The sequence below is a fragment of the Rhinolophus hipposideros genome, assembly GCF_964194185.1.
Source record: "Rhinolophus hipposideros genome assembly, chromosome: 21".
In the NCBI taxonomy this organism is placed as follows: domain Eukaryota; kingdom Metazoa; phylum Chordata; class Mammalia; order Chiroptera; family Rhinolophidae; genus Rhinolophus; species Rhinolophus hipposideros.
Genome location: NC_138067.1, coordinates 45360345 through 45386890, shown reverse-complemented (window position 1 = coordinate 45386890; position 26546 = coordinate 45360345). Strand labels below are relative to the sequence as shown.

At 55.4% G+C, this 26546-nt stretch overlaps 4 protein-coding genes and 1 pseudogene across 6 annotated transcripts; 4 read left to right on the top strand and 1 right to left on the bottom strand.

The window, feature by feature from the left end:
* Positions 1-235: 235 nt before the first annotated feature.
* On the top strand, positions 236-1374 carry NKG7 (natural killer cell granule protein 7). Its single transcript, XM_081030937.1, has 4 exons — positions 236-621; positions 695-841; positions 929-1063; positions 1154-1374. Exons 1-4 carry the CDS (start codon positions 456-458, stop codon positions 1210-1212), a joined length of 507 nt encoding a protein of 168 aa, XP_080887063.1. The 5' UTR covers positions 236-455; the 3' UTR covers positions 1213-1374.
* A 1766-nt stretch (positions 1375-3140) lies between these two features.
* On the top strand, positions 3141-4590 carry CLDND2 (claudin domain containing 2). The gene is made up of 4 exons (XM_081030938.1): positions 3141-3429; positions 3739-3876; positions 4117-4236; positions 4477-4590. Exons 1-4 carry the CDS (start codon positions 3192-3194, stop codon positions 4548-4550), a joined length of 570 nt encoding a protein of 189 aa, XP_080887064.1. The 5' UTR covers positions 3141-3191; the 3' UTR covers positions 4551-4590.
* A 626-nt stretch (positions 4591-5216) lies between these two features.
* Positions 5217-16201, top strand: ETFB (electron transfer flavoprotein subunit beta). Of its 2 annotated transcripts, none has more exons than XM_081031250.1 (6): positions 5217-5356; positions 9420-9578; positions 9705-9863; positions 11901-11963; positions 15112-15270; positions 15973-16201. In XM_081031250.1, exons 1-6 carry the CDS (start codon positions 5300-5302, stop codon positions 16141-16143), a joined length of 768 nt encoding a protein of 255 aa, XP_080887376.1. In that variant the 5' UTR covers positions 5217-5299; the 3' UTR covers positions 16144-16201. The 2 variants fall into 2 exon arrangements, with proteins under 2 accessions (XP_080887376.1, XP_080887377.1); XM_081031251.1 differs by having other exon boundaries at positions 5231-5556.
* On the bottom strand, positions 12096-15105 carry LOC308489712 (annotated as a pseudogene). The gene has a single exon. The product of its transcript is annotated as an uncharacterized misc_RNA (transcript).
* Positions 16178-26519, top strand: VSIG10L (V-set and immunoglobulin domain containing 10 like). The gene is made up of 11 exons (XM_081031252.1): positions 16178-16295; positions 18885-19014; positions 19096-19935; positions 20367-20660; positions 20816-21100; positions 21512-21766; positions 22246-22524; positions 22742-23038; positions 24721-24834; positions 25058-25212; positions 25713-26519. Exons 2-11 carry the CDS (start codon positions 18975-18977, stop codon positions 25782-25784), a joined length of 2631 nt encoding a protein of 876 aa, XP_080887378.1. The 5' UTR covers positions 16178-16295; positions 18885-18974; the 3' UTR covers positions 25785-26519.
* The last annotated feature ends 27 nt before the right edge of the window (positions 26520-26546 follow it).

Below are 26546 nucleotides of genomic sequence, written 5' to 3'. Positions count from 1 at the left end.
TCATTTGCCACCTCCACCTCCGAGCCTCCAAGCCTCTCTCTCACCTCTTCCGGGAGGCCTCTTCTGGTGCTGAGGGCTCCTAGGGTGGGAGGTACAGAATCTGAGATAGAGAGGCAGGTTCTGAACCACCAACCAAACCACTGATGATGTGACACCCTTCCCCACCATACACTGTGAGGGGAACCAGGACCTCGGGGAGGGGAGACATTATCGGTGCAATCCAGGAAGGGAGGGTATGTGACAAGAGTACGTTGCCAGGAACTGAACTGGGTGAAACAGAAGCAGCCTGGTCTTAAAGAGCACAGGCCCCCTAGCCCCCCTCCTGCTTGTTGGCTTCTTTTTCTTGAGCTCGGACGACCGAGGAGTTGGGTGCACAGCTTCCTCTCTCAGAGACCCAGGAGGCTGGGTCAGCAGCCTCCTCAACCTCCAGAACCCGGAACCCAGCGCTCACCCTCATGGAGCCCTGTCGGTCCCTGGCCCTGCTGGCTGGCTCCCTGGGCCTGATAGCTATCCTTGTTGCTTTGAGCACGGATTTCTGGTTCGTGGCCATAGGGCCCACATCTTCATCTCACTCAGGCCTCTGGCCCAAAGGGAATCAGGACCTAGTAGTACTGACAGCAGGTAAGGCTACGTGGTCTCTCGTGGGGGGAACTGCCTGAGGGGACAGGCCCTCAGAGGACTTGTCTCTGAGCAGGCTACATCCGTGCGACGCAGACCTTCAGCATTCTGGCCGCCCTGCATGGCCTGGTGTCTGTGGGCCTGCTGGTCCTGGCCTGCATTCCCTCGCTGTCTGCCCCGGGCCGTGGGCCCCTTTTCTCGTCCATCACAGCTTTTGCAGCAGGTAAGGACTCCAGGCTTCCCCGGGGGGCGCTGGGAACTCTGAGTTCCCGCAGAGGAGCAGAGCAGGCTCTCTTGTTTTTGTCTCCAGCCCTCTCTGTGATGGTGGCCATGGTGGTCTATACCAGTGAGCGGTGGAGCCAACCTGGACACCCCCAGATCCAGACCTTCTTCTCCTGGTCCTTCTACCTAGGTTGGGTTTCGGTTCCCCTCTTTCTCAGTGCAGGTGACTGCTGCCCCGGGAGCTTGGGGAGGCCTGCCGGGGGCTCTGAGGGAGCAGGGTGGGGATAAGTGCTAACCTCCCCTGCCACCCCAGGTGGCCTGAGTCTCGGTGCTCACTGCAGTGCCCCCCGGCCTGGCTACGACACCTTGTGAGCCGCAGGCGAGGACAGAGGACAGCAGGATGGGTTTGGAGCACCCTTCTCTGAAAGCATCATCAGGAGACATGGGAACACCTGGCCCTCCCTCGGCCCTCACCCCCAGCCCTTTCACAGCCCCTTCATTTGTTTCTTTATTCATTCAACAAAAATTTGCTGGAAGCTTGTGATTCTGCGATTTATTGAACCACAGCATAAGCCAACGGCACACCAGCTCCATGGTGGGCGATGCTCAGAAAAGAGTGAGACGCTCAACCTGCTCTCGGGGGCTCCTGCCCACTGTGGGGCCCAGTGTGGACTCAGGCACTGCCCCACGTCCTTCTCCGTTTCTGTCTGTTTTCTTTGTCCTTCTTTCCCTTTTCTTCCCTGTGTTTCACTTTAGCACCCTTTCCTTCTTGCTACCTCTGACTTTGTCACCTCACTGTCACTCTAGTCCTCCTTACTCATTGCATTAATTCATTCACTCCTTCTGCTGCCTTTTCCGGAGCCCATCCTTTCTGCCGGAACTCGCTGGGGATGCTGACATGAGTCAGACCCGGGCTCTGCCCACCCGGGGCTGCAAGTCCAGTGGGGGGAGACTGTTAATACAGACAGGATGGCAGGAAGAGTCCAGGGAGGGCACGGGACAAAGGCTGACCCTCTTATGGGGGTGGAGGTGGGCTCACTGGGGAGAGGGTGTGTAGGAACTTCTGGAGGGCCAAGGAAAGGTAGGTAATCCAGGCAGAGGGATCCCAAGGTGGAGGCATGAGAAGGCCGGAAGTGTTCAGAGGATGGAGAATAGTGCTTTGTGGCTGGGATGTAGGATGGGGGATGGAGATGGAAAATGAGGATGGAGAGCTGGGTGGGAGCCAGGGCCCCTCATGGCCATAACTGACTCTCTCCTGAGAGGAGCGGGGAGCTAGGATGTGCAGCTCCAGGTGCCAGAAAGCCCTCTGTGTGGTATGGGGGCAGGGGCGGGGAAGAAAGGAAAGAGCTACTTGGCAATGTAACAGGTGCAGCATGAGGCAGGACGAGGCCTGACTGGGATCAGGGCATGAGATGGAAAGGAGGGAAGGAGCCAGATACAGGGCGCAGGAGGAACCGGACTTGGGGATCCAAGGGTGAGGGGCAGGAAGGGAGCAAGTGGTCAGGGGTGGGACACTGAGGTCATCCTTGGTTTGGTGGAAGATGCTGAGTCAGGTGGGAGGTGGTTGAGTGCCTGGGGTCTGGGAGACGGCCAGTTGAAGGCGTGGGAGAGACCTGGACTGGAGTTTGGGGTGCTATCAGAGCATCGTGGACCCTGGAGCTGTGGTACGGAGGAAGCTCACCTGGTAGAAGGTGCAGGAAGGAGCCTCCTGGAAGATGGGCATTGAGAAGTGAAGGGAGAGGGAGGAGCAGGAGCCTGTGTGGGGGCCTGGGAGGCAGTCAGAGCTGGAGACCAGGAGCACTTATGGGGTAAAGGAAAGAGGAGTTTCTAGAAGGACATGGCCTACCATGTCAGGGCCCTCAGACTCCCCCCAGACCTGCCATCTGACTCTAAGCCATCACTCTGATAGGAGAGCTGCCTGTGTGTGTGGATGGGTGAGTGGGTGGTTATCTCTTTAAATGGTGGCTGGGAGGGGGTGGTTCTGGAACTCTTGTTGCCTCACAGATGCTCAGACTCCCTCCCCCACTCCTCTGGGCTCTGTGTCTAAGAAGCCCTGGGAGCTAGATGTGTCACTTAGGTGTGTGTGTGTGTGGAGGGGAGGGCACTGGACAGGCCAAAGGGACTTTCCACTGAGGGATGGAAGTCTCTGGAAAACAGTGAGATTCCTAAGCAGTGACTCCTGGGAGGGAAGGTCTCCAAGTTTCCAGTCAGGGGTACTGGGGGAGGGGCCCACAGAATGACAGCAACTGAGGAGAGGCATCTCCAGGTCCCCAGAAGCAGGGGCCCCAGGCAGGGCTGGGACCTGGAGAGACTTGAGGGAGGGGGTCTCAGGGACTTGAAGGAATTGGGCGATGGGTCTGGGGGTGGGAGGAATGTTGGCCAATTCCGTGTGTGTGGACTCCTGCAGCAGCCTCCCTGGCATGGGGGTGAAGCGGAGCCTTCAGAGCGGGGGCTCCCTGCTGGGCTTCTTGGCCAATATCCTCATGATTGTCTCCATGGCCACGAACTACTGGATCCGCTTCCCAGGGGGCCATAGTGGCCTGTGGCAGGAGTGCACCGGCAGCATCTGCTCCAACATGTCCTGCCAGAGTGAGGCCCAGCCCGCCCGGATGTCAGACCCCCACTGCACAGACTACCCCAGCACTGACCACAGCTGGCTCCCTTGCCCAGCACAAGAGCTAGGAACGTCCTGCAGCGCCACTACCCCACCCCTTCCACTGCAGCTTCAGATCTAGCTGCCCCTCCGTGACCGAGGCCACCACGGATTTCACAACCCCTCATGACAACTTCCAAGCCCCTATCCGAACCCCTGACTCTTCTCCCAGGCCCATACCGGAGGGTGAGGGCGGTGGCCAGGGGCCGCGCTGGCGCTGGGCTGAGGCGGCCGGCTCTCCCCAGCCATGCAGGCGGTGACAGGGGCGTGCATGGTGCTGGCGGCGGGCTCTGGCATCGTGGGCTTGGTGATGGGGCTGCGGATTCTCTGCCACGAGGGGGACTCGCGGGGCCAGACTACGAGCGCTATCTTCTTCCTCTGCGGTGAGAGGGCAGCGGGCCCCAGGCTCAGGGTGGGCCTGGGGGAACCCGGCGGAGGAGAGGGGCTGGAGACGCAGAGGTGGGGGCAGGGGTAGGGCGGAGCCTGGAAAGAGATGGGCGTGGCCTGTCCGAGCGGGGCGGTGGGTCCAGAAGGGCCACGACCTGGGACGGTGGGCGCGGTCCCGGTGCGGCCTGCCTGCAGTCCCCCTGGCCAAGCTCACCCCGCGGGTGGGCGGTGCCCAGGCCTGCTGCTGCTGACCGTCTTGACAGGCTACACGGCGAAGAACGCGTGGAAAAACGACGTCTTCTTCTCCTGGTCCTATTTTTCGGGGTGGCTGGCTTTACCCTTCTCATTTCTCGCGGGTAACTTGGACAGCGGGAAGAGGAGTCCAAGGGACACCCCCTCCACGCAGAGACTCCCCAGCCGCCCTCCCTGAGCCCCCACTTTGACCTCTCGAGGACTCCCCAGTACACTCACTCCACTCCGACTCCCGCAGACCCCGCAGACACGCCCTGGAGCTTCACCCCCCGGCTCCGGGGCCCTCGCGGCCATCCACCCCAGGACCCACCGTCCTCTCCCCGTCCTCCGTTCCCCCCCGCTAGGCTTCTGCTTTCTGCTGGCGGACATGATCTTGCAGAGCACAGAGGCCATCAGTGGGTTCCCCGTGTGCTTGTGACCACAGCCTGCCTGGGACAGAATAAAGGATCGGCTTCCACTGCCGCGGCTCCGCCTGCCTTTCTGGGGGACGTGAGAACGCGGTCACAGGCGACATGAACAGACGTGGGAACACGAACAGGAAGAGCACGGGGTACATGAGGTCTCAGGAAGGACACGAGGACATGAACCTCTAGGGAACATGGAGACCTGGAGGGCACGGGCATGGAGACACGAACCTGGAGTGGATAAGGGACGTGGATGTGGAGGGCAACGGGGACACGGGGGAGTGGGGTCAGGAGGGGATGGGCGCATGGAGAGGATGTGGGGACACAGACACGGAGAAAATAAGGAGTCAGACACAGGAGGACTCAGAGGCGTGGGGGCACAGGCACTTCGACTTAATGAGGCGAGAAGAGGCAAAGAACCGGGGGAAGGGGTAGATCCCAGGACGCCGAGAAAAGTTAAGGACGCTTAGGAGTTGCACTCCAAGGGCGCCTCCCCGCCGCGGAACGACCTTTCCCCTAGTTCCTGGCCACGCCCCCTTCTCACAGCCCCGGTCCCTTCCCCTCCGGGTTCCGCCTCTCTCCGCTCGCCACACCTCCCTCACTCCGGCCTTCCGATTGGTCCTCTGTCGGGGCAGAGGCGTCCACCGCAGCGGTTGACTGGCTAGCGGCTCGGGGCGCATGCGCAGAAAAGGACGGAGGCGGGTCGTCCGGACCCTGAGGCTGAAGGTGCCGCCTGACCCCCGCAGGTGGCTGCGGCAGGAAGATGGCGGAGCTGCGTGCGCTCGTTGCTGTCAAGAGGGTCATAGACTTCGCCGTGAAGGTGACCGGGCTCCCCTCTCCCTCACCCCTGTGCCCCGCGGCGGTGTGCTTCTGGGATCACGAGTGCACACTGTGTGGGGGGGTCCTCTTGTAACCTCTGATCTCTGCCACTACGCTTCCCCCAAACGTCAAAGTCACATCTGAGGGCAAAGATCAAAGACTGTGAGGTCCTGACGTCCAATCGCTCCTCACTCAAACCCGGTACGTCTAGGGTTATGACCCCGTTCCCTTCTCCCCCGGTGCTGGACTCGCTGTCTTAGTCATTGCGCGCAGGACGAGTTACTTTCTGTATTTCTTATCTTCTGGAGGAGTCACGGTCGCTGTTTAACACACGGAGAAACTGAGGCACAGAGAGGTCACTCAGCCGGGAAGGGGCAGAGCCGCGATTCCCATACCGGTCCTCTGACTCCTCACCCCAGTGAGAGCTTTGCACACAAGCCACGCTGTCACCCCCTCGGCTGCATTGCCAACCCAGCCGACTGTCACAGTGCAGCCCTGGCCCCTGGCCGGAGGTGTCCGCGGTGACAGCACGCGGAGAGAATCCAGGAGCTATCTTTCACCCTGGTAGCTATAGGGTGAGTGAGGCGCCCTGAGAGCTAGGCAGGCACGGAGAAGTGTTTGCTGGAGAGGAAAGCCAGGCATGAGTTGGTGGAATGGCTCACAGCTCCGTGCGACAGCTGGGGGACAACGTCTCTTAGGGCCAGGCCTGTCTCCAGGAGAGAAGCTGGTGTGGGCAGAGGCTAATCACACACAGTCTCACAGGCCACTTTCTGTCGGTACTTGGCCTACACCAGACAAGGGGTGACGGTCCATTCGTGCCTGTCCCCCCGGACTGGAAGCCTGCCTCCATGTCCCCAAGCCTGGCCCAGCACGAGGCTTGGAATGTTAGAGGCCTCGTGGGTGGAACTGGCCCCTGCCAGGGTGGGGTGTGTAGCGGGGAGGAGGAGCCAGGAGCCAGGCCCGCAGGAACATTCAGTGATTATAACAGGTCACATTTAGTGAGTGCTTAACCGTTCACCAGGCAGCATTCAAGTCCTTTACTGGGATTAAGCCGTTCAGCCCTTGTCATATCTAGATGTTATTAGTCCTGTCGGACAGGTGAGGAAACTGAGGCCCGTGGAGGTTCTCTTACTTGCCAGGTCATCCAGCTAGGCGTGGGCAGTCGGGATTGACACGCAGGCAAGTCCTGCTGCAGCCTGTGCTCCCCCCATGTCCACTCAGTAGCCCCTGGGCCTCATGACAGCTCTGGCAGCATATGGCAGGGCTGTTACCTTCAGGCTTTTTGAGATGTGCTCCTCTCGGGGTCCTTGCACCTGTCGCTCCTGGTTTCCTCGAGCCTCTGTTCTTTTAGGCTCCACAGCCCCCTGGGCCTGTGTCAGCCCCGATCCAGCCTCATCACTGGTCCCTGACCTGAGGTATCTGGGGTTGTACCGGTCTCCCCCACTAGGCAGGCCCACCTTTGACTCAGCTGTGGGTCCCAGCATCACCCAGCACAGGGCCTGGCGCAGGAGTGCCTCCGGTGTGTGTGTGCCCCACAAGAGGAGTGACCCCAGGCACCTGTCCTCCCCTCGCCTCCCACAGCACATGCGCTCTCAGCCCCGTCTCTCCTGCCCTCGCCACCTCTCTGCCCTATTTCTTCTTCTTCACCCTCACGGCTCCAGAGTTTAGGCCTCATCTCCCACCTGGACCCTTGCCCCAATCTCCTGATCTCCCAGTCTCTTCCTTCCGGTGTGAACCCTCCCTACCTTAAGGGGTCTCCCTGAACCTGACCCTGCCCCTCCCCTGCTCAGAGTCCTCCAGTGGCTCCCCAGCACCCTCAGGACAAAGTCCTACCCCTTAGCCTGGTGTTTGAGACCCTTTATGGTCCAGCCATCCACCTTCCCCCTTTTCCTCACCCTTTGTGCTTCCGTAGCTCCAGCTGGTTTGTACTTTCCTGGCAGAGCAGGCTGCTTTTTGCCTTGGGCCTTTGTCCCCTGCTGTGCCTTCTACCTGGGCACCCTTCCCGCCTTACCCTCCAACCTCTGCTTCTCATCGCTGTCTTGTCCTGTCTAACTCTGACCCATCGTTGTAGCAAAGTTTAGTGATTCGCTGGCATCACCCTCCTCCAGAAAGGCCCCATTCCACCCCCTCAGGCTACCTTGGTGCGTCCTTGGGTGCTCCTGCATTCCCCGGGCTTGCCTTTCTCAGCCCTCCCCACACTGGGTTGGGATCCTCTGTTTACCCAGATGACACACACACACACACACACACACACACACACTAACTGGAAGTTCTTTTCAGGGAATGCTGGCTCTGACCCACCTCTGTGTTCCCTCCCTCACCTCCTTCCAGTCTTTGCTCAGAGGTCACATTTGTGCCGCCATCCCTGGTCACTTACTTGACATCGCAGCCCTCACAGGCCTTCTCTGCTTCCTTGCTATGTTTTCCCCCATCCCCATACTTTTATCACTTTGTAACTCATGGTATAGTTTTCTGATTTCTTGCTGTCGTGACCGTCTCCCCTTCCAGTATTTGAACTCTAGGGGGGCGAGGGGGGACAGTCTGTGATGTAGGCACTGCCATCTCAGACAGCAGGTACACTGCTAGAATGGTTCCGGGTGTGGACTTTGATCCCGGCCACCCAGGTCTGCTCTCTGCTGTGCGACCTTGGGGAGTTGCTTAGCTACTTAGTCTCATTTTCCTCCTCTGTACAATGGGGAAAATGATAGTACCTCCTTTATTAGGTTGTAATGAAGACTAAATAAGGTCTTAAACCATGCCTAGCACATGGTAAGTGTTGGCGGGCACTCAGTGAGCATTAGTGGTGGTAATAGTAACGGAGGTTTATTTGGTCATTTATTCAAAACCTAACAAATGTTCTGCTCAGTGTGTGTGTGTGTGTGTTTAGGGTATTAATAGGTATTTGGCAACCCAAGCTCTGGCCAAGGACCCGTGTTCCATGAGGCTGATGAGGCTTAACCTTCAGGGCTTCTCTCAAGGCCCAGCGAGAGGTTGGAACAATTTTGTGTCCATGATTTGGTGATGTGGTGTTCACTTTGTTAAAGAGGACCCTCCAAAGAATGGAAACTTCGGGCCCCAGAAAACCTGTTTCCATGTCTGGGCCTATCCCTGACCAGCCACTTCTCTTGGTTCTGGGAGCGCATGGCTTTGCCCCCCCTCGCGCCCCCTGCGCTCGGCACGGCTGGCTCCTCCTAGTGCTCCCCGCTGTACTAAGCACCCACCAGAAACCCGAGAGTCTTGCTGGACTCTCCCCTCTCACCTCCCCCAGCTCCCCACCTAGTGCCAAGCTCTGTCAGTTGCACCTCCACAGACCTTTCTGACCCACTCACTCCTCCACCCCCACTGTCACAGCTGTCTCAGCCACTGTCATCTCCTATTTCAGTAACTCACGGCTGCCCAGCTGCCTACTCAGTTCCACTCTTGCCATTTTCCCAATTTTTTCCACCGAGAATCCGGAACGACGTTGCCCAGCTCAGGGCCAGGCCACAGTCGGCGCTCAGTGAAGACACACCGTGTGAGGAAAGGTTTGCTTGCCCCCCTCCCTTGCTCGTGTGGCTGAGAGAGGCCTTTGATGCTGGTGTTTTTCAAAGTAGGTTGTGACCACATGTTGATCATGAAATGAAAAAGGAAAATCCAACAGAAAATGTCAGGGTATAGTGTATGAAGTAAGGGTAAGTATCGCGTAGCAAACCTCACATTGCTGTGCTGTTTATATTTTAACATATGCTATGTATATGATACATTTGGGAATATCATCAAATGTATTTCTCACTGTGGGTTATGTTAAACAGAACTTTAAGAAACACTCCTTCAGGCCCAAGGAGCAGCGACAGAGTCGGGATAAGCATGTTAAATGTCCCTGGTGCTTAGGGAATGTCTGAATGAGAGGGTGAGAGGGCGACCCTCCACCCAACTGTGGGTTCTCACCCCGTTCTGTCCCTGGAGCTGTGGGACCTCTCCAGGTCCCTGTTGTCTCCATTCAGCCTGTGCGTGGGTTGGCCCCGTGCCCTTTCCTTCTCTCCTGCTTCCCCGTGACCCTGTCCCTTCCCCTCCTGGCTGGGCAGATCCGGGTGAAGCCTGACAAGACAGGTGTGGTCACAGATGGCGTGAAGCACTCCATGAACCCCTTCTGTGAGATCGCCGTGGAGGAGGCCGTGCGGCTCAAGGAGAAGAAGCTGGTGAAAGAGGTCATCGCTGTCAGCTGCGGGCCTGCCCAGTGCCAGGTGCTCAGGGTCCCAGGAGGGGTGCTAGGGTTTGGACTCCTGGGCCTGAGGGAGGAGGGGGCTGAGGATCAGATCCTGGGTCCCCCGGGGCTAGAAGCCATGTCGAGCCCCTTCTGTCCTTGGCAGGAGACCATTCGCACCGCTCTGGCCATGGGCGCAGACCGAGGGATCCATGTGGAGGTGCCCGCCGCAGAGGCAGATCGCCTCGGTCCCCTGCAGGTAGCCCGGGTCCTGGCCAAGCTGGTGGAGAAGGAGAAGGTGAACCTGGTGCTGCTAGGCAAACAGGTGGGTGTGCCCAGCCCCTCCCCACATTTCGCTTCTACCCTGCTCAGGATTGGAGGGAGGGGCATGAGGTGAGGCTGCAGGTGACTCAGGCCTGGGGTTCAGGTGTCTCAGGCTGAGCAGGTTGTGGCTTTGCTGTCCCCCCACTAGAGAGTTTGAGCAGACAGGGCAGGGTCACTACGGGCCTGAGAAAGACGCCTTGTGGTCCTGTGGGGGGAGATTGAAGCCCTAGAGGCCATTATGATAGTCCACCTGGAAGAAAAGGAGGCCCGGGCCAAGGCCAACAGGACAGAGGGACAGAGCCGAGAGACAGATGGCTGCAGGGCTCTGTCCTCCTAGGGAGTAACAGGGAGGCAGGAGCGGGGATGGTACTAGGATCTGCTTTGGAGGCACAGGGAGGGAAACCCTGGAAGAACAGGTGAGAGGAAGTGTGGAGGGCCCAGGGGGACAGGTGGGGAGACATCCTGGGTTCAGGACTGAAGCCTGGGCTTAAACAGAGATCTGAGCCTTTGGGAAGGCGCTGGGGAGCCAAGGGAGATCAGTGAGCAGGAAAGGGCTGGGACCAGCTCTCGATGCATGTGGAATGGACTGGAAGGGGAGAGACCAGAGGCCAGGAATTTGGGGAGGAGCGCGGGCAGTAACAGTGTGCTGGCGCGAAGATTCAACTAGACCTTCCTTAGCACATGGCACTCCCAGGCGAGGCTGCCGTGCGTTGGCGCTCATTCATTCCCATAGGAATGAATGCCAGGGCTACCCTTCCATCTGAGGGCAGACCTCGTGGCCTCACCCAGGGGAGCGGCAGAGAGGGGCCGGCCATTGGAAGAGCCTCAGACACACAGGGATCGGGAGATCAGGACGCTGAGAAAGAAGGTCAGAGACAGCAAGGGGAGAAGGGCGCAGAGATGTCAGCAAGACTCAGAGAAAGAACTGGAGCCCCAATGGGGAGAGACAGGGATTCCAAAGGGCTGGCTTAGTCCCTGGGGAGATGGGGAGGCTGATGGGTCCTAGTAAGTCATTGGGTGGCCTGCCTAGGTCAGGCAGTAGAAAACAGAGAAAGCGAAAGATGACAGCAGGGGAGTCAGTACAAATCAGCAAACTGAGGCATAGGGCCTAACCAGAGAACAGGCCAAAAAGGCATGGTCTGGGTGGGGCTCGGGAGCCCCAGGTCTCACACCAGCTCCCCAGGATATGGGTGCTGGTGGCACAGCTTGTTGAATCCCTCTGCATTTGGTGGTGGGTCTCAGACTCTGATGTCCTGCCTGTCCTAGTTGTTAGGAACAGTTTCTGGGGCCTGGGTCTCCAGCTGGGGAGATGCTGGGTGAACTGGTCAGGACGCTTTGTTATAAGTGGCAGAATCACAACTCAAACTGGCTTAAGCCAAAAAGCAAACTTATTAGCTTATGTAAGGCAAGCTTCAGGCATAGCTTGATCCAGGGTCTTATACGATATGCTTCTCTGTCTTGACTTCACTCTCTGCATCTCTAGGCTCACATCCCACCAGCCCAGTGACCCTAGCAGAAAGAAAAGGGCCTCTTTCCCAAGGGTCCAGCTGGAATCACATGCTCATCCCTGACCCAATCACTGGGGTTGTGGATAGAATGTTCTTATTGGTCCAGATCCTGTTTATTCACTTCCCAGTGTGGCCTTCCCAGGGCCTGGCTCCCTGGAGGCTTCTGTGAATATTTAAATTAGGCAAGTATTTAGCATCGGGGATACCAGGTGCTCTCATGTGCCCTGGACGAGTGACTGTCTGTCTCTGGGCCCATGTGAAGGGATGGGATCATTCTAGACCAGGAGTCAGCAAACTGACTTTTGCCACCACTGATTTTGTAAATAAAGTTTTGTTGACGTGCCACCACACCCATTTGTTTATGTAGACACGTATTGTCTGGCTGCTCGTGCACTATAACAGAGTTGGGTTGCTGTGACTGATATTTACTGTCTGAGCCAGTGTAGAAAACATTTGCCTGCTCTTGTTCAAAGGCCCCCATTGTGTCTGAGATGCCCCATTGTCATAGTCTCCTCTTTGTCCCCATTCAGGCCATCGATGATGACTGTAACCAGACGGGGCAAATGACAGCCGGCTTTCTGGACTGGCCACAGGTGAGGCTGGAGTGGGGTGCACCTGCTGAGGGCCAGGCCTGGAGCTTAGGACACACCCGCCCTGTCCCTGACGTTCTGGGGGGAGGCAGGTAAAGCAGGATGGTTACTCCAACGCGTAGGACGGAGGAGCACCCAGCCAGGACACTGGGCCTCTTCCAGGCCCTCATGTGCTCCAGCCCCTCCAGGCCTGCTGCTCCTCAACCACTCCAAACTCATTCCTGCCTCAGGGCGTTTGTACTTGCTGTTCCCTCAGCCTGGAACACGGTTCCCTTAGATTTCCTCAGGGCTTTTCACTCCCTTCCTTCAGGTAGAGACCTCTCAGATATCACTTCTTCAAAGAGGCCTTCCTTGCTTACCCTCTGTGAAATACTCATGCCCATTCCAAACTCCAGGTCCCCCAATCCTCGCTTGTGCCAGTCCAACAGAAATGCAAGCAAGCCACATTGGTAATTAAAATTTTTTCATAGCCACATTAAAGAAGTACTAACAGGCAAATTAATTTTAATGATATTTTCTTTAACCCAATATATCTAAAATATCATTTCAATATGTATGTGATCAATATAAAAATATTGAACTATTGTACATTCTTTTTTCTTTTTATACAAAAATTTTGAAAGCCAGTGAATATTATATTGACAGCACATCTCAATTCAGATGGTAAATTTCCATCAGGAATACTTCACTAGATTCCTAAAATTCATAGCTGAACAAGTAGATTCCTACACCCCAGTTGTTCCAAACAGACTTAAGTGTTTTCCAATAACTGCATCGAGTATCATTTTTCTAAACAGCTTTATTGAGGTATAACTGGCCTTAATAAACTGCACACACTTAAAGTGTACAATTTGATAAGCTTTGACACCTGTATACACCCATGAAGCCATCACCACAATGCTGATAATGTATCTTGCTTATTGGCTTTTAAATTTAAAATAATTAAATGAAATAAAAAATTCTGCCTTCCGTCAATCACAGCAGCCATATTTTATGTGCTCAGGAGCCACACATGGCCAGTGGCAAGTGTGTGTTCACTTGGTTACTGGTGGCTTTCCCTGCCAGGGTAAGTGCCCACAAAAGCTGGGGCCTTGTTGTTTGTGTTCACGGTGTGTCCCCAAAGCCAGACTCAGGGCACTCGGAGGAGACTGGGAATAATGGGACATTCCAACTGAGACCTGAAAGACTTTTCCAGCAAGTAAGTGAATGGAGAGAACAGATTGGTTAGACAAAGAGGGTGTAGGTCACATCAGAAAATGATTCAGGACTAAGGGGCAAGGGGCCTTACCAGTGGGTGCACTGAGCGAAGACGATGAGACCCCAGAGGACATTTTGAGGGTGGAGGTGACACATGCGGCTGCTGTCAGCCCTGCAGAGGGTCCTTGAAGGGGCCACTTGGGGACAGAATGGGGGGGTCGGTGACAGCATGACATGGAGCCTAGAACCAGACTGCTCGCTTTCAGATTTGTCAGCTGTAGGTGACAGTGGGCACGTCTTTGAGCCTGTCTCTACCTCAGTTTCCTCATTTGTCGTGTGGGGATACCATTTCCCTCGTCGAGTTCTGCTGACTTACTACGTTTCCGTTGCTTAGAACGGTGCCTTATATTCAGTGCATATTCATTATCATTAAGGGAGACCTAACTGGCAGCTTCAGGGTGGTAGGACCTACACCTTGGCTTCCAGGGAAAGGAAAGACACCCTTCCTAGACGTTTTTGTCATTCTTGTTAGAATAACTCAGCAAAATAAAATTTCGGTTTATTGTTGGACAACATTGTTTCACACATACCTCAAACAGGCCAGAAAAATTAATAATAATAATAAATAAACAGCAACTTCATAGGAAAAAAGAAAAAAAGAATCCTTTTATCTTTGGCCTTTTTAACCATCTCATACAAACCAACCACTTATAGTACAGCTAAGTACATACACAAAAAAAGTTACTGGAATGCTCAGAATAAGATTTTTTGTTGCTGTTGTTGTTTTTTTTTTTTTTTTACAAGGTTTTTTTTTTCTCCTTTGAGATTATAATGAACATGATCACACCACAAGTAAAGTCAGAAGTAGGACAGAGAATGCTCCTAAGTCTGGTTCGGTCATCACAAGATCATTAAAAATGGCTGACCCCTAACAATATGTACAAAAATATAAAATGTAAATAAAAAATACAAGCAAAGTTTCCTTTTTAAAGTCCTTTTAAGGAAAACAGGGCCTTGGCAGTTTGGGTTCTTTTTTCCTCCCCTGTTGCAAATTCCCGTTGTGGTTTTGGTTGGGTGGTGGAGAGCGTGTGTCATCGTCTGCGGGTGGCACTGCCCATGGTGGGCAGGCCGGCGGGCAGGACTCTACCCGAAGGTGACCATGTTCAGATTCTGAGACTGAAAGTGCAAGGTAAGTAGGTCACGGCGGCCTTTTTTTTTTTTTTAAGTTTAACTTTTCCTTTTTTGCTGTCTAGTCATCTTCATCCGTCTTCTGCTTCTTGGTGTCAGCATCGCCATCCTCATCGTCCTCAGCTGCCTGCTTGCTCGTAGCTCAGCCTCCTCATCTTCACCCTCTTCTCCACCATCACCCTCCTCCTCCTCCACTTCCTCCTCTTCTTCCTCCCTCTCCTCCTCCTTTCCTCCTTCCTCTTCTTCGTCTACCTCATTGTCAACCTCCTGCTCCCATTTTCCTCATTAGCGTTCCCATTAGTTCCATGTTCTGCCTCCTCCACAACTTCCTTCTTCTCCTTTAAGTCCTGGGTGGTGACCTCGGAGCTGGTGTCCTCGGCTGCCTCTGACATGGTAGGGCACGCCGGTGATCCTAAGCAGCGGATTAAAAAGAAAGCGCGAGTCCGAGAACTCTAAAGCTGCCTGAGTCCACAGTGGTGGCGGGAGAGGTGCGTGGCGGACGTGGCTGCGGCGAGCGGGGAGCCAGACACAGGAACAATGCAAAGATGGCTTTTCAGAGCAGCCAGTGTGGCCCTTCCTAGATTTTGTGAGATCTTTCTGTGGCTTCCTCCTGTTTTGGAACTCAGTGTCTATAGGTCATATTGCAAGATGCTCCTTCTTCTGTTCTCATGCATTCTCTCCTCTGTGAGTCTAGTGGCCTGAGGAGGACTGCTCCGGGCCGGCCCTGAATTCATGTGCTTATTCCCCCCACGCTATCCCTCCCCAGGGCACCTTCGCCTCCCAGCTGACACTGGAAGGAGACAAGGTGAAAGTGGAGCGGGAGATTGATGGGGGCCTGGAGACCCTGCGCCTGAAGCTGCCTGCTGTGGTGACCGCCGACCTGCGGCTCAATGAGCCCCGATATGCCACACTGCCCAACATCATGGTGAGCACTTGGCAGATGGGTCACTGATGGTCTGCGCGTGGGGTGGTCACTGAGGATCTGGGAGTGAAAGTCACTAAGAGTCTGGGAGTGGGTCAATATTGCAGGCCCAGCGCCTCCCTGGTGGTCAGATGGGAGTAGATAAGATCCAAGGGACATCTCATCAAAAGGAAGGAATCACTGGTCATTTCGGCTAACAGAGAGGCCTCACTGGGTCATTTCTGCCAATAACGATAGTCCACAGGGGCTGTTTTGGCTAATAGGGACAGTTTGCTGTTTACCTCAACCAATAGAAAGGCTTCGTTGGACAATAAAAAATGGTTCCTCTTGTCATTCCAACCAACAAGAATAGTTCATTGTGAAACCTAGCCAAATGAGGAGGATTTGTTGGGTCATCTCAGCCAATAGGGAGAGTTCAGTGGGTCCGCTTGGGCAAAAGTCCAGTGAGTTATTACTGCTGGAAGGATGAGTTTGCCAGTTCATTTCAGCCAGTGAAAAGCTTCCCAAGCTGGCGGATTCCCACAATAGCGGGGGCTTCCCAGGAATTGTCCACAGCCAGAAGTCACACACGTGTCCTGGCCAGTGGGTAGGTCCAGAAGGGTTCAGCCAGTGGGCATGGATCTGCGGACATGCACTATGGAAGGGGCTGCAGGAGGGTGGGCTGGGGCTTCAGCAGTCCTGGGAACCGTGGCTTCCTGTGTGTAGAAAGCCAAGAAGAAGAAGATCGAGGTGCTCAAGGCCGGGGACTTGGGTGTGGACCTGTCCTCCAAGCTTTCCGTGGTTAGTGTGGAGGACCCGCCCCAGCGCACGGCCGGTGTCAAGGTGGAGACCACGGAGGACCTGGTGGCCAAGCTGAGGGAGATTGGGCGGATTTAAGCCCCTTCCGTGAAACTCGACAATAAAATTATGACTCCCAACATCTGTCTCTTACCTCATTCCATGGACACCCATTCTTTGATTCATTCAACAAACATTTACTTAGGTTTCCTGCAAGCCAGGCCCTGTGCTGGACGACACTGGAGACCCAGGTGAGTCACATCCAGTCCCTGCCCTCAAGAAGCTTCCATGTTGAAGAGGGGATGGACCTGGGCAAAGGTAGCTGTGATGTGTGGTGCTGTGTGCTGTAAGCTGAGGCAGCGCTGGGCACTTGGGAGCCCACATGGGGCATCGGACCTGGCCTGTGGGGGCAAAGAGACTTTCCAGGGAGGCCGCATCTAAGTTGAGTCTTGAAAGACAAATCTCAGTGTGGTGGGGGATGGGCTTTCATCTGCAAAATGTTTGCTGGGGACTCCTGGGTGCCAGGCCCCTGCTGAGACTTGAGAGGGAATGAGGCCAGAAGCTCTGATGCTGGTTGGGGAGACAGACAAGCAACAGACAATCCAAACCTAGTGTGGCGATGAAGAGCTGGGGCCTGGAGTCAGACTTAGGGATTTCAAACCCTTACTCACACTTCCCAGCTGGGAGACCGGGAGTGAGTTACTTTCCATCTCTGAACTTCGGTTTTCTCATCTGGCCGATCAAAGCAGTCAGAGCTTAGTGTAGTGGTTAAGGACCTGGGATCTGGATCCTGAGACCCGGGGTTCAGATCTCAGCCTGGTCAATCTCTGGCTCCAGGAGGATCCTTGGCAAGATCCTACTCTCTGAGATTGGGTTTCCTCTTCCATCAGGTGAAGTTAGTAACAATACCTGTGATCTGATTGTCTTGCTTGATGGCTTACACCAATAGTTATTTATTTTGTTCATAAATCTGAAATTTGGGCAGGGCTTGGCAGGAACAGCTTGCTTCTCCTCCATCACTTGGGGTGGCTCAAATGGGGCCAGAGGGTCGACTTCCAAGATGGCTCAGTCAGGTGGCCTGTAAGCTGGTCGGGGCTATTGGCTCAATCTGGCTGTTGACCAGGGGCCATGATTCCTCTCCATGAGGCTGCTTGAGCTTCCTCACAGATGGCAGCTGGGTTCCAAGAGGTAGTGTTCTGTGATACAGGAAGTGGAATATGCCAGTCTCTCAAGGCCTAGATGCAGAAACACGGGGCCATTTCCACTTCTTGGTTTAGCGGTCACAGAGCCTACCCAGATGTAAGGGGAGGGGACAAAGACCCTGCTCCTTAATGGGAGGAGGGTCGAATTTGCAGCTGTCTTTAAGTTACAAAATCTGCCCCATAGGGTTCTGAAGGGTTAATTAATGTGGCATCCTCAGAACCACACGTGACACACAGAAAATGTTCACTATGTATTATTACCATTATCATTATCAGCTTTCAAGAACTGTGCTTGGGTGAGCTCAAAGGACTGGGAGCCAAGCAAGGGCACGAAGGCAGCATGGGGTAGGAGGAGAAGCTTTCAGAAGGAATGAGCAGCCTGACCATCCTGGCCTGAGGCCCAGCTTCTCCCTCTGGCTGTGTAACCTCCAGCAGATCCCTCGATCTCTCCGAGCCATAGTCCCCTGGTTTGTAAACACCCAGCTCATAGGGCGTTTAGAAGGGTTCAGCCCTATAATGCCTGGGAAGCATTTTTGCATGGTTCCTGGAACATAATAAGTGGTAATTACAATTTTGGTTCTTAAGAGACCTGAAGGACAAGTTGTGGTTTAGCCAGGTTGGAGAGGGGCGGGGAGAGAGCATTCCAGGCAGAGGAAACTGCACCTGCAAATCTGGGAGTGGAGAGTTGGGGCCTAAGAATGGCAGGGTGTTCAAAGAATAAGTGCTGGAGCAGGGAGGAAGTGGATAGAGTATGTGGGTCTAGGCCACACAGGGTCTGGAAATTCCTTGGATGTCTCCTGAGGGAGCTGGGGAGCCATGGGAGGGCTGTGAGCACGGAAGGGGCAGGGCAGCTCTGGGTATAGAAAGACTCCTCGGACTGGAGGAAACAAAGCTGGAGAGAGAAGGCTAGGTGAGGGGGCAAAGGGAGAGGATGAGGCCTGTGCTGGGGCCTGGCCGGTGGGAACAGAGAAGAACAGATGGGGCAGAGAGATGCAGGGGTCAAGAGGGATGGGATTCAGAGACTGACAGCAGTGATGGGGAGGGAGGAGGAAGGCAGGCTCCCAGATCCTGCATAGATGGTGGAACCATACAAGATAGAGAGCCCTAGAAGGAAGGTCAGGTTAGAGGGAAGATGCTGAGTTACGTGGGATGCAGGGCATGGAGGCTCTGGGGACACGTAGGTGCAGCTATGGGTCTCAGGAAAGATGACTGGGTGGGAGATAGCCACTTGAGACTTGGTCCTGAGGGCAACAGGGAGCCATGGGAGAGTTTGGAGCAGAGGAGTAGCAAGGTCAGACATGGGCATCTGAGGTTGCCAGCAGGACATAGTGGACCCAAGGCCAGGAGGCTGGGGAGGAGGAAGCCTTAGCTGAGGCTAAGGCCATCAGAGATGGGACTCTCTGAAGTCACCTCACCCTCCTTCGGGAAGTCTTCCTGGCTTTGCTCCCACCTTTCCAGCAGAAACTCAGCTCTCACCATCTTCCCCCTGGGGATGGGGAGGTCAGGGTTCAGGCTGGGCATCTCCTCAAATAGGACCAGCTGATTAGGACCAGTGGGGTGGGGTGGGCTGCTGGGCGACCAGATCGGGGTGGGAGATCCTGGCACCTCCCACTGGGTCTTGCTCCCTTCCCCGCCCAGGAAGCTACCAGTCCTGTCAGACTCGTCCCTGGAGGGACAGGTGTCGGCCCTGAGTCTCACTTCAGTGTCTTCTCAGTTGCGGCCAGCACCATGGACACCTCATGGGCTCTGCCACTCTTCCTGCTCTTCGGTAAGTCCCCTGCTCAGTTGCTTCTCCACCAGTCCCCCTTTTCAGCAGCCCCCCAACACCCTCCCCTCCTCTCCTCTGCAGCCTCCGGAGTAGAGGCCCTCAGAGCCTCTTCTGGAGTTCAGCGAACCAATTCCATCTCTGACTCAGAAAGCTCTTCCCAGGGCCCGGGTTCGAATGTTCCCTCCATCAAATCCCCCCGCTGGAAATTTCTGCATCAGTCTCCAGGTTCAAAAGCCACTGCTGATATCCCCCATTCCAAATGGTTTCCTGAGGCCCTGAATTCGAATGATATGCCTGGGTCCTTCTGGTCAAATATTTCTGCTGAAGACAGAAAGTTGGGCATGGAAAACATCTTCTCCGGGATCCCAGGTTCCCAAGTATTTCCTGATATCTTGAGTTCTCAAGTTCCTGCCAAAGACCCAGAACCTTCTTTCTCTGTTAAGACCCCAGCTTCAGACATTTCTACTCAAGTCTCCGATACTAAAGTATCTGTGGAGGACTCAGGTTCAAAGTTCTTCCCTGAGGATCTGGGTCTTAAAATCTCTGCCAACAGCCTGGAATCCAACGTTCCTGCAGAGACCACCCCAGGGGCAAGCTTTCCCCAGCAGGTGGCGGGGCCTCTTGCAGTGCTGGTGGGGACCACCATCCAGCTCCCCCTGGTTCCAGTACCCAGCCCTGGGTCCCCTGCCCCTCTGGTGGTCTGGCGCCGGGGCTCCAAGGTGCTGGCAGCTGGGGGTCTGGGGCCAGGGGCTCCTCTGATTAGCCTGGACCCGGCTCACCAAGACCGCCTACGATTTGACCAGGCTGGAGGGGGCCTGGAAATCGCCTCTGCCCAGCTGGAGGATGCTGGGGTCTACACGGCCGAGGTCATCCGGGCTGGGGTCTCTCGGCAGATTCGGGAGTTCACCGTGGGTGTGTATGGTAAGTGGGTTCAAAGGTCCAGAATGCAGGCTGTAGGGGCTGCTCTGCCAGGCCTTCGGGCAGGTCACTGCTGTTCTGAGGATGTGTTTCCTTTCCAGAGGAAGGGGTCCCTGGGCAGGGGAGAGGGGACTTCTGAGTTGGAGAGAGGGAGGAGAAAAGGGGCTAGGGGCCAAGGTAGGGCCACCAGAGGGAAGCTGGACCTGGGGAATCAAGACTCCTGGGGGCCTCAACTCCTGAGTTCTCCAGAGGAGAGAGCTGGAGACTCAGACTCTCGGGTCTGTGAGAAGAGGAGGACTCCTGGGGCTAAGAGGAGGTGCGACTGCACCTGGAAGTCCTAGGTGTAGGGGGTGTGGGGGCTGGGGCGTGGAGTCTTGAACCTAAGGGACAAGGGAGCAGGAGGCTCCGTCCTCAGCGCGTTTCCCGTCACCCAGAGCCCCTGCCCCAGCTATCGGTGCAGCCCGAGGCCCCGGAGACAGAGGAAGGGGCGGCCGAGCTCCGGTTGCGCTGCATGGGGTGGGGGCCGGGTCGCGGGGCGCTGAGCTGGAGCCGGAACGGACGCGCACTGGAGGCAGCAGACCCGGAGCGAGCGGAGCCGCCCCGGATCCACGCGGAGGGCGACCAGCTACTCATCGCGCGCCCTGTGCGCAGCGACCACGCTCGATACACTTGCCACGTCCGCAGCCCCTTCGGCCACACCGAGGCCGCGGCTAACGTCAGCGTCTTCTGTGAGTTGGAGGATGCCTCGGGTTGGGGGCAGGGACCTGGGAGTCCAGGCTCCTGAGTCCCCGGGGAGGAGGGGCCGGAGGTCCAGTCTCCGGGGTATCTGGATGAGTCCCGGTGACCCCGACTCCCGCGGTTCCGACCCCCTCCCTCTACCCAGACGGCCCGGATCCGCCGCTCGTCCACATCTCCTCAGACCGCGACGCCACCCCCGCCCTCTATGTCACCGCGGGCAGCAACGTGACCCTGCGCTGCACCGCCGCCTCGCGGCCGCCCGCCGACATCGCGTGGAGCCTGGCGGACCCCGCCGAGGCCGCGGTGCCCGCCGGCCCGCGCCTCCTGCTGCCTGCGGTCGGGCCCGGCCACGCCGGCGCTTACGGCTGCCTCGCCGCCAACCAGCGCACAGGCCGCCGCCGCCGCTCGCTGCTCAACCTGACCGTCGCGGGTGAGAGCAGCCGAGGCGGGTGGAGGGGCGAGGTACCGGCGAGGACCGGGCGGTCAGCGAAGGGCAGACGCCCTGTAACAGGGGAGGGGGTGACCAGGAGAGGGCGCGGAACCAGTAAGGGGCTGGACTACATTCCTGCGGGGGCGGGGCCGCATGGAAGGGCGGGGCCATAGCTGAAGCGCCAGGCCCGCAAGGAAGGGCGGAGATTCCTCGTGAAAGTGGCAGGGATGCCCAAGAGAAGGAGTGGAACCAGCAAGGGGCTGAGATACCCGGGGAGGGGGCGGGGCCAGCATGGAGGGGCGCGCTCAGCCCTAGGGGGCGGGGCTAAGTGAAAAGGGGTGGGAGGAACGCGCGGAGAGGCGGGGCTGGAGGGGCGAGGGTGACCTCGTGGTCTCTCTGCCCGCTCCACAGATCTGCCCCCCGGGTCCCCACAGTGCTCAGTCGAAGGGGGTCCCGAGGAACGCAGCCTCCGCTTCCGCTGCTGGTGGCCCGGCGGGGTTCCTGCCGCCTCCCTGCAGTTTCAGGGTCTCCCTGAAGGCGTCCGCGCGGGGCCGGTACCTTCTGTGCTGCTGGCGACTGTCCCCGCGCACCCCCGTCTCAGCGGTGTCCCTGTCACCTGCTTTGCTCGACACCTGGTGACCACGCGCACCTGCACTGTCACCCCGGGTGAGAGCGTGTGCGACTTCTTTCCAATTTCCGGAGGAGGACGGGGTATTTCTTAGCTCCTTTAGGACATGAGAAAGGAGGACTTCCCAACTCCAGGAAAAGGGATTTCCTTTTATCTTTAACCCTACAGAAAGACCCAGGTTTTTCCTAAACCTCAAATAGGGGCAGGGACAAAATTTCTTTCCTGGACCCAGGAAGAGGGCTGACACCTTCCCACGTGTTCAGAGCAGTAAATGGCAGACAATAACATGAGTTTCCCAGGCTAGGACCTGGCCTCTAGGATGTACTCAACAAGTCCTTGTTAAGGAAAGCAGATGAATGAACAAAGGTGGGAGGGAATGGGCATTCCTTCCTCTTTTGGCCCCGGTGCTGAGGGTGCTGAGGTTTCACTGCGACTGGCTCACCAAAAGGGGCAGGACTTATTCTTTGACTCTTGGACAAGGTCTTGACCTCCTTAACTGGGTTTCTTGCACCTGCAGAGGCCCCTCAAGAAGTGTTACTGCATCCAGTGGTGGAAGAGACACGGTCAGGGAAAGCAGAGGTGACACTGGAGGCCTCTGGCTGTCAGCCACCTTCGAGAGCATTCTGGGCACGGGAAGGAAGGCCTCTGGCCTCAGGAGGCAGGGGGAGACTGCGGCTCAGCCAAGACGGGCGGAGGCTCCTCATTAGCAACTTCAGCCTGGATTGGGACCTGGGAAATTACTCTGTGTTGTGCAGTGGAGCGCTGGGTGCTGGGGGCAACCAGATCACCCTCATTGGTGAGTTCCGTCCTTTCCCAGAACCCAGAAGTCCAGGTCCTCCAGCCCCCTCCTCCCTCACACCCAGGAGTCCAGGTCCCTAGCCCCTTACTCTCACAAGCCCAGAAGTCTGGTTCTTCAGACCCTCTTCCTCCAAGACCCATGACTCCAGGCCCGCAACCCCGTTCCTTCTCCCCTCTAGGACCCACAAATCCCACCCCTACCTTGGTCTCTCCAGGACCCTCCATCTCCTCATGGAGGCTGCAGAGAGCCCAGGATGCAGCAGTGCTGACTTGGGATGTGGAGCGTGGGGCCCTTATCAGCGGTTTTGAGATCCAGGCACGGACAGAGGGGCCTGACCCGGGCAGAGCCAATACCTACCAAGACTGGGTCTCCCTACTCATCCTGAGGCCTCAGGAGCGGTCAGCCGTGGTGCCCTTCCCTCCTCGGAACCCCGGGACATGGGCCTTGCGTATCCTGCCCACCCTGGGGGGCCTGCCAGGGACCCCATCACAAAGCCGGGTCTACAATGCGGGTGAGTTGGGCTGTCGGAGCCTTCTCCTGGGCTTCTCCCTAAATCTGTCTCATTGGATGCTCCCTCTCTCCCTGTATTAATTTCCTGGGGCTGCCGTGACAAAGGACCGTGAACTGGACAGAACAACAGAAACGTATTCTCTCGTAGCTCTGAAGACCTGAAGTCCAAATGTCACTGGGGCCATGCTCCTTCTGAGACTCTGGGTAGAATTCTTGCTTGCCTCTTCCAGTTTCTGATGGTGGCTGTCAATCCTTGGTGTTCTTTGGCTGGCAGCCATATCAGTCTCATTTCTGCCTCCAGCTCCCCAGCCTCCTCCTCCCTGTGGGTGTCTCTGTCTTCTTGTAAGGACACTAGTCATATTGGATTAGGGTGCAACACCCTAATCATCTTACCTTGAGTTGATTGGTCACATTCATGGGTACTGGGGGCTAGGATGTCAGTATATCTTTTGGGGGGGAGACAATTCAATGGATAATAATCCCACACTTCTAAGTATTGGATGTTTCAGTGCTCAGTGCTCAGACCTCTTCTCTACCTGTATTTCTCCCCAGTGGGACTCTGTCCACTCTCATTGCCTTGAGTATCGTTATTACTCAGATGACTCTCAAACGTGTGATCCAGAACCCAGACTTTTCTCCTGAACTCCACATTTGAAAAGTCACCTCCCTACTTGACATCTCGACTTTGAATGTCCAACTGGCATCTGGAACTCCACATGTCCAAAATAGACATCTTGATGTTTTTGCCCCAAACTGTGTCCCCTCCTTCCGCTCCCCCTCCCCCAAACAACTCCAGTCTTTCCAATCCTGGTCAATGGCACCGCCCACATGCTCAAGTCACCTCCAACATCCCAAATACCAGCAGGTCTTGTTAACTTTCCTTCCAAAATGCTTTCCTAATCCATCTATTTCTTTCCATTTCCACCTCACCATCCTGGTCAGACACCACCATCCTCTCTTGCGTGGATTGCAACAGCCATTTACCCGGTCTCTTTATGTCCCCTCATGCCCTCCTACAACCCATTCTTCACCACACAAAGTCATACAAATCAAATCATATCGCTGCTGCCCTCCTTAAAAGTCTTTCATGAATTCCTACAAGATCCCCTAGGCTCTGGCCCCCGCTAACCCCTCTAATGTCATCCTCTACCTCTTCTTCCCTCATTCCATATCTTCTACCCTCACTGGCCTTCACTGAACACGGTAAACTCTTCCCTACTTCTGAGCCTTTGCATTTTCTGTTCCCTCTGCTTGGAATACCCTTCCCCTTGTTTAACATGCCTGGCTCCTTATTCTCCAGGTCTCTGCTTAAATCTTACTTCCTCAGGACCTTTCCTCACCACTCTTTCTAAATGTCACCTCCTCTTCCATTATTTCTATTATAACACATTTATTTTTCTTCTTAGTGCACTCTGTAATTATGTTATTTATTTACACATTCGTTTCTGATTTCCTTCCTAAAATTAATCCCCACAAAAGTAGACTTCTTGGTTTGTCACCAGTGAATCTTCATCACCTGGTAGAATGCCAGGGACACCACAGTCACTCAGTAAACGTTAAATGAATTGAGAGTGCTGAGTCACAAATTCCTGGGTTCTGAGAGGATTGGGGCAGGAGGCTTAGGAGACAGGTCCAGCCCTGCCTCGCTTCTGCTTCCCTTATCCTTCTCTCTGTCTCTTCTAGGCCCCACCCTGAGCCCCGGAGCCATCGCTGGCATCGTCCTGGGCTCCTTACTAGGCTTGGCACTCCTGGCCGCGCTTATTCTCCTGTGTATCTGCTGCCTGCGCCGTTTTCAGGGTGAGTGAGGGGCCAACTGGAAGGGTCCCTACATAAAATCCTATTGGAGACCTGGCGGAGTTATTTAGCGCAGTTACAGGTCATCCATCTGGCCTTCTTACCGCCCGGTCAGCCAATTATACTAAGGCTCCACCTCTCAGTCCAGCTTCCCTTGCTATTGGCTGGGTTGGCATGTTGGAGCAGCCAATCACGTGTTTGTTGCTCTTTTTTCTCTCTTCCCCAGGAGAAACTCCCAAGAAAAAGAAGTATCTCCCTACCTTTAAGTCTGTGGCCCACCCACCAGTAAAGAAGATGCAGAGCGTGGTCCCAGAGCAGACCCCACAGCCTCTGCCCCTCAAAGCCCCAATGGAGGACGCTGGCATAACCAGGGCTCACCAAGTGAGTGCAGGTGCCCCAGTGACCCCTGGCGACAGGGTGGAATTTTTTGTTGTTTAGTCAGGGACCTATGATGGTCTGAATTCTCTTCTTCCAGCTTTACATGTTGGTTTACAAAGCTGGTAAAATTTTATACTTTTTTAAATATGTAAATGTTGGACAGGGCTTCCCATTCAACATTTATGGATTTTAAAAAAAGAGTGACATTACAATCTTTCCCCAAAGGAGAGTAAGGTGGGACCTCCTTACTCTCCTTTGCCCACACAAATGGGCAAAACTTCCATTTTCTCTCCAAAGTGGGATGGAATTTCTTCTTCCCCACAAAGTTGGGTTGTTTCATGTCTTATCTTTCTCAAGGGTAGCTAGACATTTTTTTATTCCTTGCAAATGGAGGGAACCCTGCTAATTTCTGAATAATGAGAGCTAGCACTAGAAAAGGATGAGTCATGTCGCATCCAGGGTAATCCCTGAGGTTAGTCCCCCATCCTTTCTCTCTCTTCCAGGCCACCAGCCCCAGTCCAATCATCTCTCCAGGTGGTGGCCCGAAAACTGTTCGAGCAGCCACGCAGGTGTGACCAGGACTAATGGTCTGCTCTGTGCAGGACTTTTTGGATGGGACTTCCTGTTTCTCTGCAGCAGCAGGCATGGTCTTCCTGTCCTGCTGTGACTGAAGGTTGGACCCGGAATGTGGGACTTCCTGTCTCTCTCTCTCACCTCAGAAGACTCTACCAGTTTTTGTGCAAATAAGGAGGTGGGACTCCTGGGCTGGGAGCGACCCCTGCTTACCTAACAGTGTGGTTTGCGAACCACCAAGCAGCCAAGACATGCGGGCTGTGCTGCTCGGAGTAGGAGGGGGGCCCTGCCTCATCTCTGAAAGGGTCTTCCTGTATCCACTTTTGCGTCCTTCATACCCACCCAGTTTCCAGAATCTTTATCTTAAAACAGATCAGATCACATCTTTCTTCTCTTTAAACCCATCTATGGCTGCCCATTGCCATTCTGATATTGCCCAAATTCATCATGACTTTCAAAGCCTAGTAGTTTGGCCTCCGTTGGCCCCTCTGACCTCTCCTTCCAGTACTTTCCCTGCTGCAACTCCAGGAGCACAGGCTTTCTCTCTGCCACTTTATTTTTGCCTTAGGTCTTTGCTCCTAGAGTTCACTCTGCCTGGAGCACAACTCTTTTCCTTGTGTTGTTCATTTCTCCACTGTAAAGATAACTGTTACTGTCTTAGAATATGGTAACGGTTAGTGAGTGAGGGGCAAACTGGAAGGGTCCCTACATAAAATCCTATTGGAGACCTTCTCTAATCCCTGCCTCAGTCATGGATTAGGTCC

Excerpts from the sequence above, each read along its gene's own strand:
- NKG7 (XM_081030937.1), top strand. The coding sequence starts at position 456 with ATGGAGCCCTGTCGGTCCCTGGCCCTGCTGGCTGGCTCCCTGGGCCTG. Across the intron at positions 622-694 it reads CCTAGTAGTACTGACAGCAG|GCTACATCCGTGCGACGCAG; the intron begins GTAAGGCTACGT and ends GTCTCTGAGCAG. Across the intron at positions 1,064-1,153 it reads TCCCCTCTTTCTCAGTGCAG|GTGGCCTGAGTCTCGGTGCT; the intron begins GTGACTGCTGCC and ends CTGCCACCCCAG.
- CLDND2 (XM_081030938.1), top strand. The coding sequence starts at position 3,192 with ATGGGTCTGGGGGTGGGAGGAATGTTGGCCAATTCCGTGTGTGTGGAC. Across the intron at positions 3,430-3,738 it reads CTCCAACATGTCCTGCCAGA|CCATGCAGGCGGTGACAGGG; the intron begins GTGAGGCCCAGC and ends GGCTCTCCCCAG. Across the intron at positions 3,877-4,116 it reads CGCTATCTTCTTCCTCTGCG|GCCTGCTGCTGCTGACCGTC; the intron begins GTGAGAGGGCAG and ends GGCGGTGCCCAG.
- ETFB (XM_081031250.1), top strand. The coding sequence starts at position 5,300 with ATGGCGGAGCTGCGTGCGCTCGTTGCTGTCAAGAGGGTCATAGACTTC. Across the intron at positions 11,964-15,111 it reads GCTTTCTGGACTGGCCACAG|GGCACCTTCGCCTCCCAGCT; the intron begins GTGAGGCTGGAG and ends ATCCCTCCCCAG. Across the intron at positions 15,271-15,972 it reads CCACACTGCCCAACATCATG|AAAGCCAAGAAGAAGAAGAT; the intron begins GTGAGCACTTGG and ends TCCTGTGTGTAG.
- VSIG10L (XM_081031252.1), top strand. The coding sequence starts at position 18,975 with ATGGACACCTCATGGGCTCTGCCACTCTTCCTGCTCTTCG. Across the intron at positions 20,661-20,815 it reads GGCTAACGTCAGCGTCTTCT|ACGGCCCGGATCCGCCGCTC; the intron begins GTGAGTTGGAGG and ends CCCTCTACCCAG. Across the intron at positions 21,101-21,511 it reads GCTCAACCTGACCGTCGCGG|ATCTGCCCCCCGGGTCCCCA; the intron begins GTGAGAGCAGCC and ends CCCGCTCCACAG.